This window comes from Helianthus annuus, chromosome 3 (assembly GCF_002127325.2).
Source record: "Helianthus annuus cultivar XRQ/B chromosome 3, HanXRQr2.0-SUNRISE, whole genome shotgun sequence".
Taxonomy (NCBI): Eukaryota; Viridiplantae; Streptophyta; class Magnoliopsida; order Asterales; family Asteraceae; genus Helianthus; species Helianthus annuus.
The window spans coordinates 153,900,076-153,916,800 of record NC_035435.2 but is presented as its reverse complement, the minus strand read 5'-3'; the positions used below and the strand labels follow the sequence as shown (position 1 = coordinate 153,916,800).

Genomic DNA, 16,725 nt, shown 5'->3' with positions numbered 1-16,725 from the left:
CTCTCAAAAGATGATCGAGTTGCCGCTGACCATCATCAACACCACAAGGATCTCAAGCATTGAAGATAAAGTCTTTTACGAGCATAACTCAAGGGGGAGCTTATGTTAAGGGAGAGTTTGTCAACACACTTCCTACATGAAACAGGGAGTTTGTTGATACACTTTCTGCTTTCAAGACGTGAAGACTTTGAAGATCCTCCGACATTGAAGACTTGAAAAGACGTCAGAGACTTGAAGTCACGAAGATCAAGACAAAGCTACAGCCAAGGGGGAGTTTGTTGATGCACTTGTGTCTGTACTTTGTCTGTATCTTGTCCGATATAAAACGATGTCTTTGTCAGTCTTGTAAGTTTGACCAAGTCAACCATCCTCCTGGTTTGACTTGGTCAAACAGTTAGTAATTGGTTGTAACATGTCTGTGTCGAAGTATGTCACATCGAAGGATAGTTTAGATCCTTCAATGAGCTCGAAAGATGAACCTTCGATGGATGATTGATAGACCTCGATAGATCATCCTTCGAAGTGTATGGAGATCCTTCGACAGGATTCACATCGATAGATGATCCTTCGATCAATCTATCGGATCCTTCGGACAGACAATCTGTGACGGGTATATATACCCATGTAGTGTGTTCATTTCATTTTAGACACTCAGAACACAAGTGACAGAAAGATAGACACTCGAGAGATAGAGAGAGTATTCTGTCAAGAACACACACACACACTGTTAGAGAGTTTACAAAACAGATTTGTAAACATTGAGCTTGTAACCGAACCTTTCATACGTATTAATACAAGTGGTGTTAATCGGTGAATATTGTGTGTCTTGTGTTTGTGCTTGTTTCATCTCGGTTTGCACTCTAGCTTGGATTCCGCACTCGCTAGTGTGTTTCACATAACAAGGATAAGGTTTAACCTCAACCTCCGAGGGACCTACAGTCAGGATTTCAGTTTTTGTTCCTAATATCAAGTGATTCGGATTTTGGAATCGGAGGTATATCAGTCGCAATTATCATCAGACATTCAGACTTTCAGAATCGGTTATCGGAGGTATGTTAATATCAGTCGCTGATTGCCTGATTTCATATGTTTTTTTGTCTTTTTGATTTCGTTTTTGATTGAATCAATGAATGTCTTTTTCTTTTTGATTTCATATGAATGTTTTTATTGAATGAATGTCTTTTTTATTGAAATATTGAATGAATGTATATTTTTTGTTAACTGATGTCTTGTGAACGTGATTGAAATATTGAATGAATGTTTTTTTTGTTAATATTTAGAAATTATGCCTCCCGTTCCTAAATACAAATACCCATCCGGCCATCAAAAACGTCAGAAGAGGAAGCTAGAGGAAGAGAAAAGAAAGGCGGACGACGTAAAACAAAACCGAATAAATAAGTTTTTTCAAAAGAAACTCAAAATTCTAGTTCTAACTTGGGTGACGATAATGTGGGTGAAGAAGCTAATGTGGGCGAAAACAATGTGACCGTAGGTGAAGACAATGTGAACGTAGGTGAAGATAATGTTAATGATACTGTAGATGAAGATGATGTTAATCGGGTTCCGGATATTGATATTTTTGATCCTAGAAATTGGGGTGGGCTTAGTAATGACATGATTAAAGAGTTGGTTACGAAAGGTCCAAAAAGAGATATGGATGTTAAGGGTCCCGTGGATAAATTTGGAAGACATTTTTCTAATACCATGTACACTAGAATTCTATCAAATAGGGAGACGTGTGATAGAGAATGGCTAGTGTATTCGAAAAAACTTGACAAACTCTTTTGTTTGTTGTTGTAAAGTTTTTAGAACGGGGCATCCGAAAGATGGGTTGGATGATGAAGGTTATAAGGATTGGAGACATGCTAGTGGTAGACTTAAAGAACATGAAGTTGGTTTAGAACATTTCAAGAATATGAATGAATGGTTTGAATTGCGCCAAAAGCTGAAATGCAAAGAAACAATTGACAAAGTGGCATATGAGCAATTTAAAAAAGAAAAAGATTATTGGAAACAAGTCATTATACGGATTGTTGCGCTTGTGAAATTTCTTGCAAAATATGGTTTAGCGTTTCGTGGGACAAATGAGAAGTTGTATCAAAAAGGCAATGGAAACTTTTTGGGTTTGGTTGAGATGTTGGAAGAGTTTGACCCGATTATGAAAGAACATATGCGCCGTGTTTTAAATGAAGAGTGTCATGTACACTTTCTTGACTACAATATTCAAAACGAGTTGATACAATTATTAGGGGATAAAGTTAGAACCAAAATCATCAAGAAGATTAAGCAAGCAAAGTATTACTCCATCTTTCTCGATTGCACGCCTGATATAAGTCACCAAGAGCAAATGTCTAAAGAATTTTTTTGGAACAATACAACGGTTATATACTATCTTTGCCCATTCTATTAATAGGTGGCAAATTTTGAAAGACAATGTTAAAGGATTAACTCTTAAATCATTGTCTACAACTCGTTGGGAAAGTCGTATAGATAGTATTAAGCCTATAAAAAATCAACTTGGAGATGTAAGAAAAGCTTTGCGAGAAGTTAGGGAGACAGATAGAGATGCTAAAATCATAAGTGAAGCTAAATCATCAGAAGAGTATGAACTTGGTGATTTTGAATTTTTGGCACAAATTGTCATTTAGTTTGAATATTATCAAAGGTGAATGTGGTGAGCAAGCGGTTGCAATCAAAAGATGTTGTTCTTGATGTTGCTATTGATGAAGTGGACAAATTAATTAAATTCTTTAAGAATTATAGAGAAGTGGGGTTCTCTAAGGCGCTCGTTGAAGACCTATTTATGTTCTACAATGTCACAAGAAAGGCTAAACGGGTTGGCGACAATTTCTATTGAAAGTGAAATATTAGATACTATGGATTACAAGGAGTTGATCGAGAGCTTTGCTTCAAAAAACGCTAGAAGAACCACACTTTTCGCTTAGCAAGTAGGTTCGATAACTTGATATTTTTGCTACACTATTTTTGTTAATTTGTTTTATCTATTTGATAACAATTATCGTAGTATTATGGGTTATTTGATTGAATGATTGATGAGCTTATATTATATGAAGATTTGCGAATAGGGCCCAGTTTTTTTATCTCGAACAGGGCCAAATTTTTTTTTTGTGATTTTCGGAGACGGCCCTGCTACATACGTTAAAAAACAAACAACCTTATTCTTGCAAACCGCAAAGATTTGATCCACCTCTTCTTCTACCGATATGGTTCATATATTATAGACATTTTACCTCTTAAAAAAACAAAGAACACCTATAAATTAGGCTCTATTTGTCTTATGAGGTTTTTAGTGTCACCCTAGGGTCTATTTAGCTTACTGTTTTCTTAATTTTGTTTTCCCTTATAAGAACTCAATTATTTATAATTAAATAACATATACATAAAAAAGGAAAATAAAACAATTAAATTAATTCTGGTCTCTATGTTGCTTTCATGATTACAAAACGCACCCACTTTCACTTTACAATTTACATGTTACCATTTCGAAATTTTTTGTTTAATTATAAATGTTTTTCTGTTTGACCACATTCATTTTGTAGTGGCTTTGGAGGATGGGAGCCTGGGGGAGGCTTGGGCTCGACTTTGGAATAGGCGCCTAAATTACCCGAATCCGTCTACACTCATAAGAAATGAAGTTGGGGTAGTGATGATTAAACCATGGGTTAGTAATGTTTATGGGTGATTTGCATTCCGTCCCATTGCATGAGCTCCTGACTAGTATAACATAATATACATTGTTTAATTATTTTTATCCTAATTATGTATATAAAAAAACTAATACTTTTGTAAAAATAATTGACAGTTTAAACCTGTAAGTCTAATCAAGCTCAATACATGAAACTCGTTCTTAAGATCGTGTAGTAAATATGCTCCAATTAAACCTTAAGCTCAGGCTCTAGTCGACCCTATTCAAGCTATTAATGGATTTTGGGCGTGTGCTTGTGAGACCTTAACAGAAGTGTTTGGTTTTGAACATGCGTTTTACTAGTTGAAGTAAGTTTCGGTTGAACTTACATAAATTCATTAATCATCGTTATTTTATTTCTTCGATCCAAGACTATCATCATACATTTAGATATTTGGATTTCAATCTCAGTTAAGCTTCAGGGTATTTGTAAAACCATAAAGTTTTAAAGTTATTTTTTAAAGGGTATTTGTAAAAACCAAAAAGTTTTAAAGTTATTTTTTTAATGACAAATTATACAATAACCCTACTTCTAAATTACACCAAATTAATTCTAATCTACAATAACCCTACTTCTAAATTACACCAAATTAATTCTAATCTACTTCATGTTAAGATTTGAACCTTGATTTTTTCCCCAAGAGACCAGAGTCTCTATCACCCCGCTATAGTTGGAATGACTAAAGTTATTTGATTATGAGTTTTCCCAAGAGACTAGAGTCTTTACCAGTCCGCTATTGTTAGAATAGCTAAAGTTATTTGATTATGAGTTTTTGGCATAAAGAAATAGGAATTCGTTGTTTTCTAGTTTTAAAGATGTGTATAATATTTGGATGTTTACCATATCCGATATCAGTTTGACTGGTTCTAATTTTCTAGTTTTAAAGATGTGTATAATATTTGAATGTTTACCATATCCGATTACCCAATATCATATTGACTTGTTTAGGGAAAAAATAAGATCATTATTTTGGACTCTTTAGTGACATTTTTTATTTTACTAGGATAATATTCACTAGTTTAACAAATTATAGATTTAAATTTAGAAAAAAAATGTCATAAAGTCAACTTCGCACGATACACTTTTGACTTATACTTCAAAATATCACATGGTGATGGTAGTATGGTACTATACACTTTTGACTTGTACTTCAAAAGGTCACATACTACTATACACTTTTGACTTAGGGTACTTTTGACTTAGGGTATGTTTCACAATTTTTGAATGGTTAACTGGTGAACTACTAAAAGGTCTGAACTAACAAGTACTGAACCAGAAAAAGGTCTGAACCATTAAGAGTCAGTATAATGCTTAATCATTCAGAGACAAATGTCTGACCAATTCAGATTAGAGGTCTTAACCATTCAAACTCAATATAATGCTTAACCATTCAGAGACAAATGTTTGAACCATTTAGACATCTGCTCGCAAAACAAACAGTCTGAACCATTAAGTGCTAAACCAGTAAGAGGTCTCAACCATTAAGAGCCTCATTAAGAAGCAAACAAACAACCCCTTATACTAATAACACATGATCACTTACATTTAGGATGAGATCGATGCTGGTATCGTATCGAATTGGTATATGATCGTATAGTACTGATAATGAAGTTTAGCTAAAATTAAAATTGAATACTACATCGTAGATGTTTGGTCGATACCGCTATAGTACAGTACTGTTGAAAGTCTTAAACCAATACCATACAAATACTTGAGCTAAATTCAAAATCAAATACCATACAATATGTTTGGTTAGTATCAATATAGTATGGTACCGTATTCGGTCCAAAATTTCTCATGGAGTCATCCTACTTATTAACCGTTACCTAAATAACAATTTCCAGGTATTTTCCCGGATCATCCATAAATTCATTCAAAATGTGAACAAACCCATGGTTGGATCCAAACCCGCACAATTATTTAACCAAATCCCCCGGTCCCCACGTATTCACACAGCTTTTTTAGCATATAACTTATAACAGATAGATTAAATTTCAAGTAGCATCATCACCTGCACCTGTCACCTACTACTCATTTTCACCATATTAACTTCACTTCATTCACATTCTCCATCAATGGACTTCCAGTTTCCACTCATCAATGCTACGTCGCCGTTCCAGCTAGCGAGCCTGTGAACGATCGAAATCATTCGGGTCAGTTTTCATCGATTTTATTTCAAATTTTGTTGTTCTGTAATTCGATCCTAATATACTTATTTCATTTGCATCATTATGTTCTTCATTTTCTTCTGTTACTTGTTTTTTTTTTTTTTTTGTGTGTCAAGTTTATTATGAATTAAAAGCTGATGAAAAAAATGATAATCATAAATGAGAATGCAAATCGTTTTTCTTGCATTGAATGATTTAAATTAACATAACTTTTTTTTTTAAAGGAAAAAAAACGTAAGCATATATAGAACGATTTTAATACAGTTTCACAACATTAATATTCAACTATAGAGACAGATTTATGAGCTAAAGTTTCATTCAGTTAACAATGTACTACTAGTGCAGGTAACATTGAGGATATATCATATCATATATGGTGTTATTAAACATGAGGTTGAGTTGCTGTACATGGAACAGGGAAATGAGTAACCGAATGGAGTTTGATCAACCCCCCGATAGTACGCTTTCTTCCTTAATTCTATCTTAATTTTAGTCTCATTCGATCGATATAAATGTAAATGAAATTTGCAAATCATTTTAGTAACTTTTAAAACAACTTTGGAGAGTCCCTAATTTCAATTTTTGAGTTTCCTATATATTCTGTTGTTCTATCAATCATATTTTTCATTTTTTCTGCTTATATGCAAGTGACAATTTTGATCAAACCCTAAGTACTAAAATGGCAATTTACTCAATTTGAAAGTAGAAATGTTGGCCCTTTAATGCGTTACGGTATGTTGCGTGATATGGTAGTACAAAGGTCCCAACCATTTTCATAAATGATGATGATAGGGACATATAAGGTATATTAATAAAGGACACTTTATTATGATTACAAAATATTTTTCATCTTTTATGTAGGCAGATAGTTATAAAAGTAGGAAGTAGAATATATTGAAAGTAAATTTTGTAACTGATGAAAATAGTTTAATAAGTAACATGTTAAGCGTGTTGTATATATGATTGTATCGGGTTGTGCTAAACGTATCTCTTCTTTAAGATTTTTACTGTATGTACTTTAATTTTTATGTAGAATATTTAAGGGGTATGTTTTTTGATAATTGACATTAATATAATTTAGTAAGTATATTATCTATTAATTGGGGGTAAGTTATTAAACTAACCTACGCAATTTTTTAGTAATATATAAATTTAGAGGATACCAAAGGTTTTTAAGGGGTGAGGTGGGGGTATTTTTAATGTCATTTAAACTGCAAAATAGTCAGAAACAAACAATTGTTCGTCCTCATCATCAGCATTGTAGATCCAACAGGTTTATATATAAGAGATGAAATAATAAAAAAAAAATCTTACACAAACAGAGAGATCTCCAACCACTCCAGATCCAACAGGTTTATATATAACTATAAGAGATGAAATAAAAAAAAATAGAGTATCTATAAGTAGATGATTAAGATGTAGCATTTGATGCAGTATACAATTTTTTCAGCATTATATAATTATTATTAAGACTAGCAAAATGGTATTTTAAAAATCTTTTAATTTAGTTTTCGTCGAAACGTGTTAGACCGGAACGGGTTCGGGTTGTAACTAGTCGTTTTAGAATAAAATTAAAATATGGTTCGCCCGTTATATTTGTTTTTAAAACAATAAGTAGCAAATTGCCAAAGGCGAGTGGAGCAGTTGTGGCGACGGTGGTCTTGGCAGCGTAGGTGGTGTGGTGACGACAACAGTGAAGGCGGTGGCAGTGACAGTGACAATGACAATGGGTAGGTGTTAGCGAGAGTGATGACCTTTTGGACACTTTTCAAGTTAACAAAAATTTCATAAAAGTGATCATATTGACAAATTATATGATTTGATTTAGAAAATAAAATTGTGATGTGTAATTATTATTGAAAATGATCTAAGTCATCATATTTCTTCAATAATGTGTCCTAATTGTTGGATTTATTTACTATTTCTACAGGAAGATGTATAAATCATCCTGAATAATAATGAATATATTGAATTTCCTTATTTCTCCTGTTGGTTGAGTTTTTTATTCCTCACAGATGTTTAAATTTCATTTAGTGTAACTTTAAACATAACATATGGTTTAGTCATTTTTTCTTAGAATAAAAAGCGAAAAACAGTACCATTTATGGCTGTTTGTAAACAAATTAACCAAAATGATCATCGTGTTTAACGTTCAGGAATCATGACATACGACGGGCTCGAAAGCTGCATTCTAAATGCTAATAACTCTTATGAAGATGAAAGTGTTGCAAGTAAAGTAGGAGATAGATGCCCAACTGACTCACCCTCCAGCTGCTGTTCTAGCAACAATGCTTCTGGCTCATTTTTTTCTCAATGGAGTATGGTGAAGAGAGATGAACATGAATGGGACTACTCAGAGGACGCGATGAAATTCTCGGATGTTGATGTAATGAAGGAAAAATTCGCAAAGCTTTTGCTGGGTGAAGATACTACAGGAGGACGTAACGGAGTTTCCCCTGCTTTGGCTTTGTCGAATGCCATAACAAATCTTGCCGGTACTTTTTCAACTCGTAACAATTCATTTTTATCGTTCTAGTTGACCTGTTTAACCTCTTTAATTAAACAAGTCATGTTTGGATTGACCTGTTTAACCCGTTTAAGTAAACAGGCCGACCCATCAACCTGTTTATAATTAAAAGAGTAAAGTACACGAATAGTCCCTGTGGTTTTCCAAATTTTTGGATTTGGTCCCTAGCCTTTTCAAAAGTACACAGATGGTCCCTGTGGTTTGCACTTTGTAACGATTTAGTCCCAAGCTTTTTCAAAGGTACAGGGATGGTCCATGTGGTTTGCACTTTGTAACGCATTTAGTCCCTAACCTGGACATGCTAAAACCTTTATATTTGTTGGTTGGAAACTAAATGTGTTACAAACTGCAAACCACATGGACCATCTGTGTATTTTTGGAAAGCTAAGAACTAAATCCAAAATTTTGATAAACCGTAGGGACCATTTGTGTACTTTGCTCATTTAAAAAATATATATTTTATAAGCTCAACCTGTTTAACTCATTTATGAATCATTTACAAGTTGTCAACATGTTTGCTTTGTTTACATAAATGAGTTAAAAGAGTAGCGTTCGTGTTTCATGATTTCAAGCGTATTGGAATTAGAGTTGATACGTTTGACACGAATAACTATATGTGTTGTGTTTGAGTTCATTAATTCAACCTGTCAACTCGCTGATCCGTCAACCTGAAACAATTGGAACTTCAAACGGCATAAACACGTTAAAACACTATTTTTCACAAGGATTATAGTACACCTTGTGTGAAAAGATCTCACAAGAAGTGTGTTAATAAACAGGAACAGTTTTTGGAGAGCTATGGAAACTTGAGCCTCTGCCTGATGAGAAAAAGAACAAGTGGAGAAGAGAGATGGATTGGTTACTTTCTCCAACTAACTACATGGTTCAGTTAGTTCCAGCTAAGCAATGCGGGCCCGATGGCCAAACAATAGAAATAATGACACCACAGGCTCGCGGAGATGTTCATCTGAATCTTCCAGCATTACAAAAGTTAGACTCCATGCTTCTTGTAGGTGATCTCATCACTCGCATTATAATCATTTTAACAAAATGGCGGTGTTGGTCTAAAGTTGTTTAGCGTAAATAAACGAAACCTTGACAGGAAACACTGGATTCAATGACGGAGACGGAGTTTTCGTATGATGAAGGTGGCAGCCGAGCGGAAGGAAGAAGCAAAAGATGGTGGCTTCCGGCCCCACAAGTGCCGGTTGGTGGTCTTTCGGACGGTCAACGGAAGAAACTGCTTACTCAAGCCAAATTGGTTCTTCAGATTTTTAAAGCCGCGAAATCGGTTAATGAGGCTATCTTGCTTGAAATGCCGATACCAAAAGCCATCAGTGATGTGCTTCCTAAGGTAAAGCCTTATACAACAGTACAACACTATGAGTGTGTAGTGTTTTTTTTTTTCTAAAGAGTAAAATGCCATTTTCGTCCCTGAGGTTTGGCTAGTTTTGCGACTTTCGTCCAAAGGTTTGTTTTTTTTTTCGCATCTGGATCCAAAAGGTTTGAAATCTTGTCATTTTCATCTGGCTCGTTAACTCCATCCAATTTTCTCCGTTAAGTCAGGGGTATTTCTGTCTTTTTTGTTAACTTAAAGGGCAATTCTGTCTTTTTCGCTTTATGTACAAGCATTTAGCATAATTTACAAGTATTCAAAAGACTGAATTGCCCTTCATGTTAACAAAAAAGACGAAAATACCCCTGACTTAACCGACAAATTTGGATGGAGTTAACGAGCTGGATGAAAATGACAAGATTTCAAACACTTTGGATCCAGATGTGAAAAAAACAAACCTTTGGACGAAAGTCGTAAAACTGGCCAAAACTCATAGACGAAAATAGCATTTTACTCTTTTTAAAATCAGTGACAAATAATAAACATTATTTATTCATGGTAATCACTTCTACAGTCTGGAAAGGAAAGCCTTGGTGAGGATCTTTATAGGATACTGAACAGAGGCTCCTCATCGGCATGCGACATGTGCAACGCGCTTAGTTTAAAATCCGAAAACAGTGCCTTAGATGCGATAAACAGATTAGAAGCAGCAATATATGCATGGAAAGACAAGATTGAGGAACATGACAGTGGTAAGTCACCAGCAAGAACATCATGGTCATGCAAGGATCATGTTGCCGAACTCGACAAGATCGAGTTGTTAATAAGCAGAGCCGAAAGCCTTGCACAGGAAATTAAAATCCGATATCCAGACCTCCCTCAAAAGTTTCTAGATGTCATGAAAATCCAAAATGGCAAGGTGAGAAAAGTTCTAAATTCTCGTATCGTATGCATTTTGATTCAAACGAAAAACCAGTTAACGAACTTATGTTTATTACAGGATGTCGCTCATGCGATCATAGAAGCTTATTCTCGTGTTCTTGGAAACTTGGCATTCAGCATACTGACAAGGATCGGGGACATCTCTCAAGAGGACGTTTTAAGCGATCCTGATTCGCCAATGGCAACAAATAGCACCCCGGGGCCGGGATCTTGGATATATCTAGATTAAATATAAAGGCAAGACACACTAGTTGATAAAATGGATGGCATAGAGAGGAAGTTGAGTTTATTGAAAACAGAAGAAGCTTCTTATACAGCATTTATAAGTGAACCAAACAGAAGACCGGTGACAGCAACACCAAGTAGAAGCTTTGGATGTGGTCTTGGCAAAGAGGCTTATTTTTCGTCCCGAACGAACGGACACCCCTAGATCTTAATATCATCAAAGTAAAAGCACTTGTAAATGATGTTGTTATATGCTTTTATTTGGGCCAGGCAAAGCAGACGGGTCGGATAGCGGGTCGGGTCAGGACGTGTTGATTTAATTTAAAACAATTTCAATTTGGTTCGGGTAAAAACAAATTTTAACCAATATAGGTTTGAGTAAAAAATAAGTCGGTTTAAAAAATATCAAAGTAGCCAAAATTTTAAAAAGAGTTAAATGCCATTTTAGTCCCTGTGGTTTGGGCCATTTTGCCAGTTTAGTCCAAAGGTTTCATTTTTAACCTGTAGGTCCAAAAATGTTTCACAGTTGCCATTTTAGTCCACTGGGTTAACTTCATCCATTTTTTCTGTTAACGAGAAGGCCAATTCGGTCATTTTATATGGCTGAATTGCCCTTTTAGTTAACAGAATTACATACAAAATGACCAAATTGGCCTTCTCGTTAACAGAAAAAATGGATGAAGTTAACCAAGTGGACTAAAATGGCAACTGTGAAACCTTTTTGGACCCACAGGTTAAAAATGAAACCTTTGGACTAAACTGGCAAAATGGCCCAAACCACAGGGACTAAAATGGCATTTAACTCAAAATATAATCAGAAATTGTGGCGGAGATGATAATGGTGGGAGTGGTTGTCCCTTGATCTCAACCCTAGAGTCGGTAAAAATATTAACAACTTAGGGCTCGTTACCAAACGATAGCAATCTGCTTCCCTAGCAACATGAACACAAAAGCCATTCTACAATCCTAATCTTCAGTTGATCAACAAGGTCAAATCAAAAGAAGTATAGTAGCAATTTTATTTACGGCATGTAGATGTACGTGTGTTTCAACTTAATATTCACACAATTTGGCTGAAGCTAGTTAAGTTCAAAGTAACTAGCACTTACAATTACTAACTAATGCTGCTAAGCCAGTCTGCAATGGTTCTGGCCGCGACTTTAGTCTCATTTAGCGAAAGATTCTTAAGCCCTTGCGCGATCGCGTCCGCTGGAGTGTATACATCACCTACTTGCAGTTTTGGTTCCTGAGCATGCACAAAATGACAGATTATCGGTACATTATAATAACAATACCTCAAAGTACCATAATACATCATGTAAAGTTGTAAACAACGATGCAAAACGACGCTGACCTGGATGCATGGTGTGATGTGGTTACCACTCAATGAAACTTTTTCAAGCGTTCCACCTATAGCTTCCACACGAGGCCTCAAAGTCTCCTCAAGAAGATCGGTCTCATCAATGGCATCAGTATTGAACTTCACCTGCAACAAACGATTATCAATTATAAAACACGAAAATAAACGTATTGTTTTTTAATTATAAGGTATAACCCATGATAGGACAAAAAGTACCAGGAGTGTTTTCTTGACATTATACGAGTTCTTGCAACATTCACGGTTTTCAGTTGGTGTTGGTTTGAATTCCGATATTCCTTGAGCAACCTTAAAAGTTCGGAAAAAAAAAAAAAAAAAAAACATAATATTGAATTTACGGGTGACACTCTTAAGTATGTTTTCTTGAAGTGCAATCATACCTGATTAAAAACTGAAGGCAACTGATCAACAAACTTGTCCAATGAAACTCTAGCTTCGGGATCATAATCAGGCGTCATCGCTTCGGCTGTATCAAGCAGGGCTTTCCACGCATCTTCATTGAATGTTTAGAAACAGGACAAACAAAGAGAACCGAAATATTTATAATGAGATCTTTATAATTACATGTGATAACCGTCTACCGAAACAATTATACCTGCAGCACCCTTAGCCATGGAAGATACCGGAGATGCTTCCACGACAGGCATCAACTGGCTTACTAGAGGGCCTAACTGCACAAGTCAGGAATTCATATAAGCTTTAGAAATTGCAGCCGTATTTATCCTTAACAAAAAAAAAAAAAAAAAAAAAAAAAAAAAAAACCAATATTACCTGTTCGAAGTAGGGTACCGCCTCTGTTGCTGGCCTGTTGTTGTATGATATTATGGCATTAGCCTTCCACAATACAGCAAAAAAAAATTTACATCAATATCCAAGAAACTTTCGTACTTTTCGACAAAAAAAGGTCTTAAAGAAGAAAGAAGGCATCAAACAAACCTTTGGTAGCTTATCCGAAAAATAGCTCCCAGTGAGTACTTGAAGTAGCGCACCGTTACTGCACATTTTTACATAAGTGCAATATGATATAGAAACCAAATTATTGAGAATTTAGACCCTGCTAAATGAAACCGCTAAACAAAACATATTTTTTTGGAATAATATATGAATACTTATGACTAAAACATATTTTTTGGAAGAGTAAACTGCCATTTTGGTCCCTGAGGTTTGGTTACTTTTGCCACTTTAGTCCAAAACTCAAACCTTTTGCATCTGGGTCCCTGTGGTTTCAGTTTTATTGCCATTTTGGTCCAAAAATGAAATCAGTCATACTTGTCTTATAAAATCCTGCAATTTTGTCATTTTCCTCAGGGGCAAATCAAGTCATATTTGTCTTATAAAACATGGTATTTATTTATAAAAAAGAAATGATCATTTTGCCCCTGCAGAAAATGACAAAATAACAGGATTTTATAAGACAAATATGACCTAATTTCATTTTTGGACCAAAATGGCAATAAAACTGAAACCACAGGGACCCAGATGCAAAAAGTTTGAGTTTTGGACTAAAGTGGCAAAATTGACCAAACCACAGGGACCAAAATGGCAGTTTACTCTTTTTCTTTTTGGAATAATATATGAATATTGAATACCTATGACCAACAGAATAAAGAGGAAGATCAACAAGTTCGGCTGCTAACAGGCCATCATCAGGCAATCCTGATGTTAGTATTGAATTCAAGCAGGAATGAAACCTCTCATAGACTTCTCTTGCAGCTTGCGAGTGATCAAAAGTTACGTTATACGGCACAGAAATGATAAGATAGCCTTGATTTGCCAATAGCCCAAGAAGATAACTGCGTAAAAAGATCAGAGTTTATATAGATGATAAAACCGATAAACAAGTAACTGTGTCGACCCATTACTTAAAATAACGAGTTATTTCAACTCGCCTATAGGTAACTTCCGGAACTGCACCAATAAAGGCGCCACCAAGGAATTTAATAACGGCTTTCGGCTTCTTGCCTTTAGGTGGAGGAATAACTAAACAAGAATCAAGCCTCCGATATATCTTATCATCATTATCCTTTTTAATTCTGTACGTGCTTCTTCCAACATAATTATTTGACACCATACTCACCGAGCAAGCTGAATGATTAAATTTACTTATTTTGACATGGGAAAAACCAAACCATCGAGGCGGCTTCTTCAGCCACTGGGAACTCGTACTTTTGAGATGAACACAGTCACGACCTACATGTCGCGTACTGAATGAAGCTGGAGCTAGTTCCATTGAACCACAAGTACTGATTCTAGCAGATGCGATAACCATTTGTACTGCGGTTTAACACACATGTTATTTTTGGATCGTTGCAGAAATACAAGTCAAGAGTTAGTCTGCAAAAGAGCATATAATCTAGGGGTGTGCACGGCCTATAGGTGTACAACAAAACCGGTTTTAGGACCGAAACCGAAAAAGAACTCGAAACCGATTTTATTTTTAAACCGGTTATAACACGAACAGAACCGGCGGTTTGTAGACCGGTTAGTATGCTTGATCTTTGAAACCGGTTTAAAAACCGAAACCGCTTAAAAAACCAGTTTAAACCGGTTTTCTTGGCACAAACCGGTTTTAAACCGACCCGAAACCGGTTGCGACCAGTTACTGTTTTGGGTTTAAAAAACCGATTAGTAACCGAAACCGGTTATAATAAAAAACCGGTTTTTGTTTTTGATGAAAAAAATTGATTCGGTTAAAAAAATTAAAAAAAAAAGATTTGTACAATCCGGTTTTGGGCCCCCAACGAAACCAAAACCGAAATTTTCGGTTATTGGTTTGTACTAACAGATCTGTTTTCGGTTAATCGGTACCGAATCACAAATTTCGGTTAATCAGTTATGGCTTAACGGAACAACCGGTTAATTGTTTGTTTTGATTAATTCGGTTATTTGTCCAACCCTAAATTATAATCAATCTAATCAAGACTTTGATCAAAATTCAAATTGCTCAAACTTTACACTAATTAGGTAGTTAATTTTTCTAAAAAGGAGTCTAATTTGAGGAAAAAGTAAGCATTGATGGTAAAACTGAAGTGTAAATCTACCCTAGGTGTTCAAACAACGGTAATTAAAGGGGAATTCATACCTATGAACAGTATAGTATGCTGCTACAAATGAAGAACAAAAATAACTTCTGAATTGGGGATTCGATTGAATAAGTAGAATTTGGAATGAAAAAAAGTAAATAAATATAGAAGAGATAATATAATTATTACCTGAAGGCAGTTAGTTGTATGTGTGGAAGAGTGGCACCAGAGAGATTGAATACCTCAAGGAGACACGGAGGCAATGTTTTTGCCTTATGATGTGCAAATTGCAACATTTTGAAATTGATCTTATTATTTTTTTTTAAACTACACTTATGCATTTCTTTCGTTTTAATTCGAGTAGTGTATTGTTATAGTTTTTTTTAAAAAAGTCTATTGTTAGAGTTTTCTTAAAATAAAATTGATAGGATTTTGAATACCCATTTGTCTATTACGTGATGTTGAATATCCAGCACGTAACTATGTGATTTTGGATACCCATTACGTGATTACACATCCAACATAAACAATTATGTGATTCCACATTCAACAAAAACAATTACGTGATTACATATTCTGTATTAGTCCATTACCTGGTTACATATTCAAATAAAATGTATCTCTTAGTTTAATTTATTTTTTGATTATCTATGTATTTGCAATTGAATATCCATAATTAATTGTAGCAAAATTTATCCTTGGTTCATCCGTACCAAAATTTACCAAGTGTATTCTTCTTAGCACATACCTAATACTAGTACGGTGCCCGCACGATGCGGCGGGGCGACATTTTGCATTGCGGCACTCGTTTCTGGTAGTTTTCTTATTCATATAATATTTATGATAACACTATTGTGGTGGATATATTTCATAAGTGTTACACATATGTTGTTTTTTATAAAAATTAATAATCAAAAGACAAAAAAATATTGTTTTTTTATAAAATTTAATAATCAAAAGACAAAAAATAAAAGATAAGTTGTTATAATTGTAAAGTATGTTTATTTTATTGGTTAAATTATAAAGTATAATTTTATTTTTTAAAGTTCATAACTTTTTTTTAAATATCCACATAGTATTTATCCAATAAACTTTAAGTTTAAAATTTTGTTTTTATAAAAATAAAAAATAGTTTTTGACTCATAAGTACGTTTTAGACCTTTAACTTAAATTGTTAAATTTCGTTTTTTACAGATATAAAAATTTATATTTTTATAAAATTTCAAGAACCGTTTTTATAAAAAAAAATAGGATGTTCAGAGTTTATATGTTTATTAACTTTATATCATACTAAGTTCAAATTTTTAGTTCCTAAGTAATCTTATCTATATGAATCTACTTTTAACTTATAATACCTAAAAATATGCAACATAATCTACTATGTATCTAGTCAAGTTGGTAAAGAATTCTTTTAAAACT

At 34.4% G+C, this 16,725-nt stretch overlaps 2 protein-coding genes across 12 annotated transcripts; one reads left to right on the top strand and one right to left on the bottom strand.

The window, feature by feature from the left end:
* Window positions 1-5,387: 5,387 nt before the first annotated feature.
* LOC110930329 lies at window positions 5,388-15,600 on the bottom strand. 10 transcript variants are annotated; one of them, XM_035987612.1, is made up of 11 exons: window positions 15,496-15,600; window positions 14,173-14,557; window positions 13,873-14,076; window positions 13,220-13,277; window positions 13,055-13,117; window positions 12,879-12,954; window positions 12,664-12,776; window positions 12,482-12,571; window positions 12,260-12,391; window positions 12,015-12,151; window positions 5,388-5,836 (listed from the first exon to the last, which is right to left on the bottom strand). In XM_035987612.1, the coding sequence occupies exons 2-10, from the start codon at window positions 14,550-14,552 to the stop codon at window positions 12,020-12,022; spliced, it is 1,248 nt and encodes a 415-aa protein (XP_035843505.1). In that variant the 5' UTR covers window positions 14,553-14,557; window positions 15,496-15,600; the 3' UTR covers window positions 5,388-5,836; window positions 12,015-12,019. The 10 variants fall into 10 exon arrangements, with proteins under 10 accessions (XP_035843505.1, XP_035843501.1, XP_035843504.1 ...); XM_035987608.1 differs by having other exon boundaries at window positions 5,389-5,836; window positions 14,146-14,557; XM_035987611.1 differs by lacking the exon at window positions 5,388-5,836 and adding an exon at window positions 15,366-15,387 and having other exon boundaries at window positions 11,901-12,151.
* On the top strand, window positions 5,721-11,196 carry LOC110930331 (rop guanine nucleotide exchange factor 14). 2 transcript variants are annotated; one of them, XM_022173628.2, is made up of 7 exons: window positions 5,721-5,860; window positions 6,221-6,333; window positions 8,032-8,370; window positions 9,182-9,411; window positions 9,505-9,756; window positions 10,313-10,657; window positions 10,739-11,196. In XM_022173628.2, the coding sequence occupies exons 2-7, from the start codon at window positions 6,249-6,251 to the stop codon at window positions 10,907-10,909; spliced, it is 1,422 nt and encodes a 473-aa protein (XP_022029320.1). In that variant the 5' UTR covers window positions 5,721-5,860; window positions 6,221-6,248; the 3' UTR covers window positions 10,910-11,196. The 2 variants fall into 2 exon arrangements, with proteins under 2 accessions (XP_022029320.1, XP_022029321.1); XM_022173629.2 differs by lacking the exons at window positions 5,721-5,860; window positions 6,221-6,333 and adding an exon at window positions 7,462-7,605.
* Window positions 15,601-16,725: the final 1,125 nt, after the last annotated feature.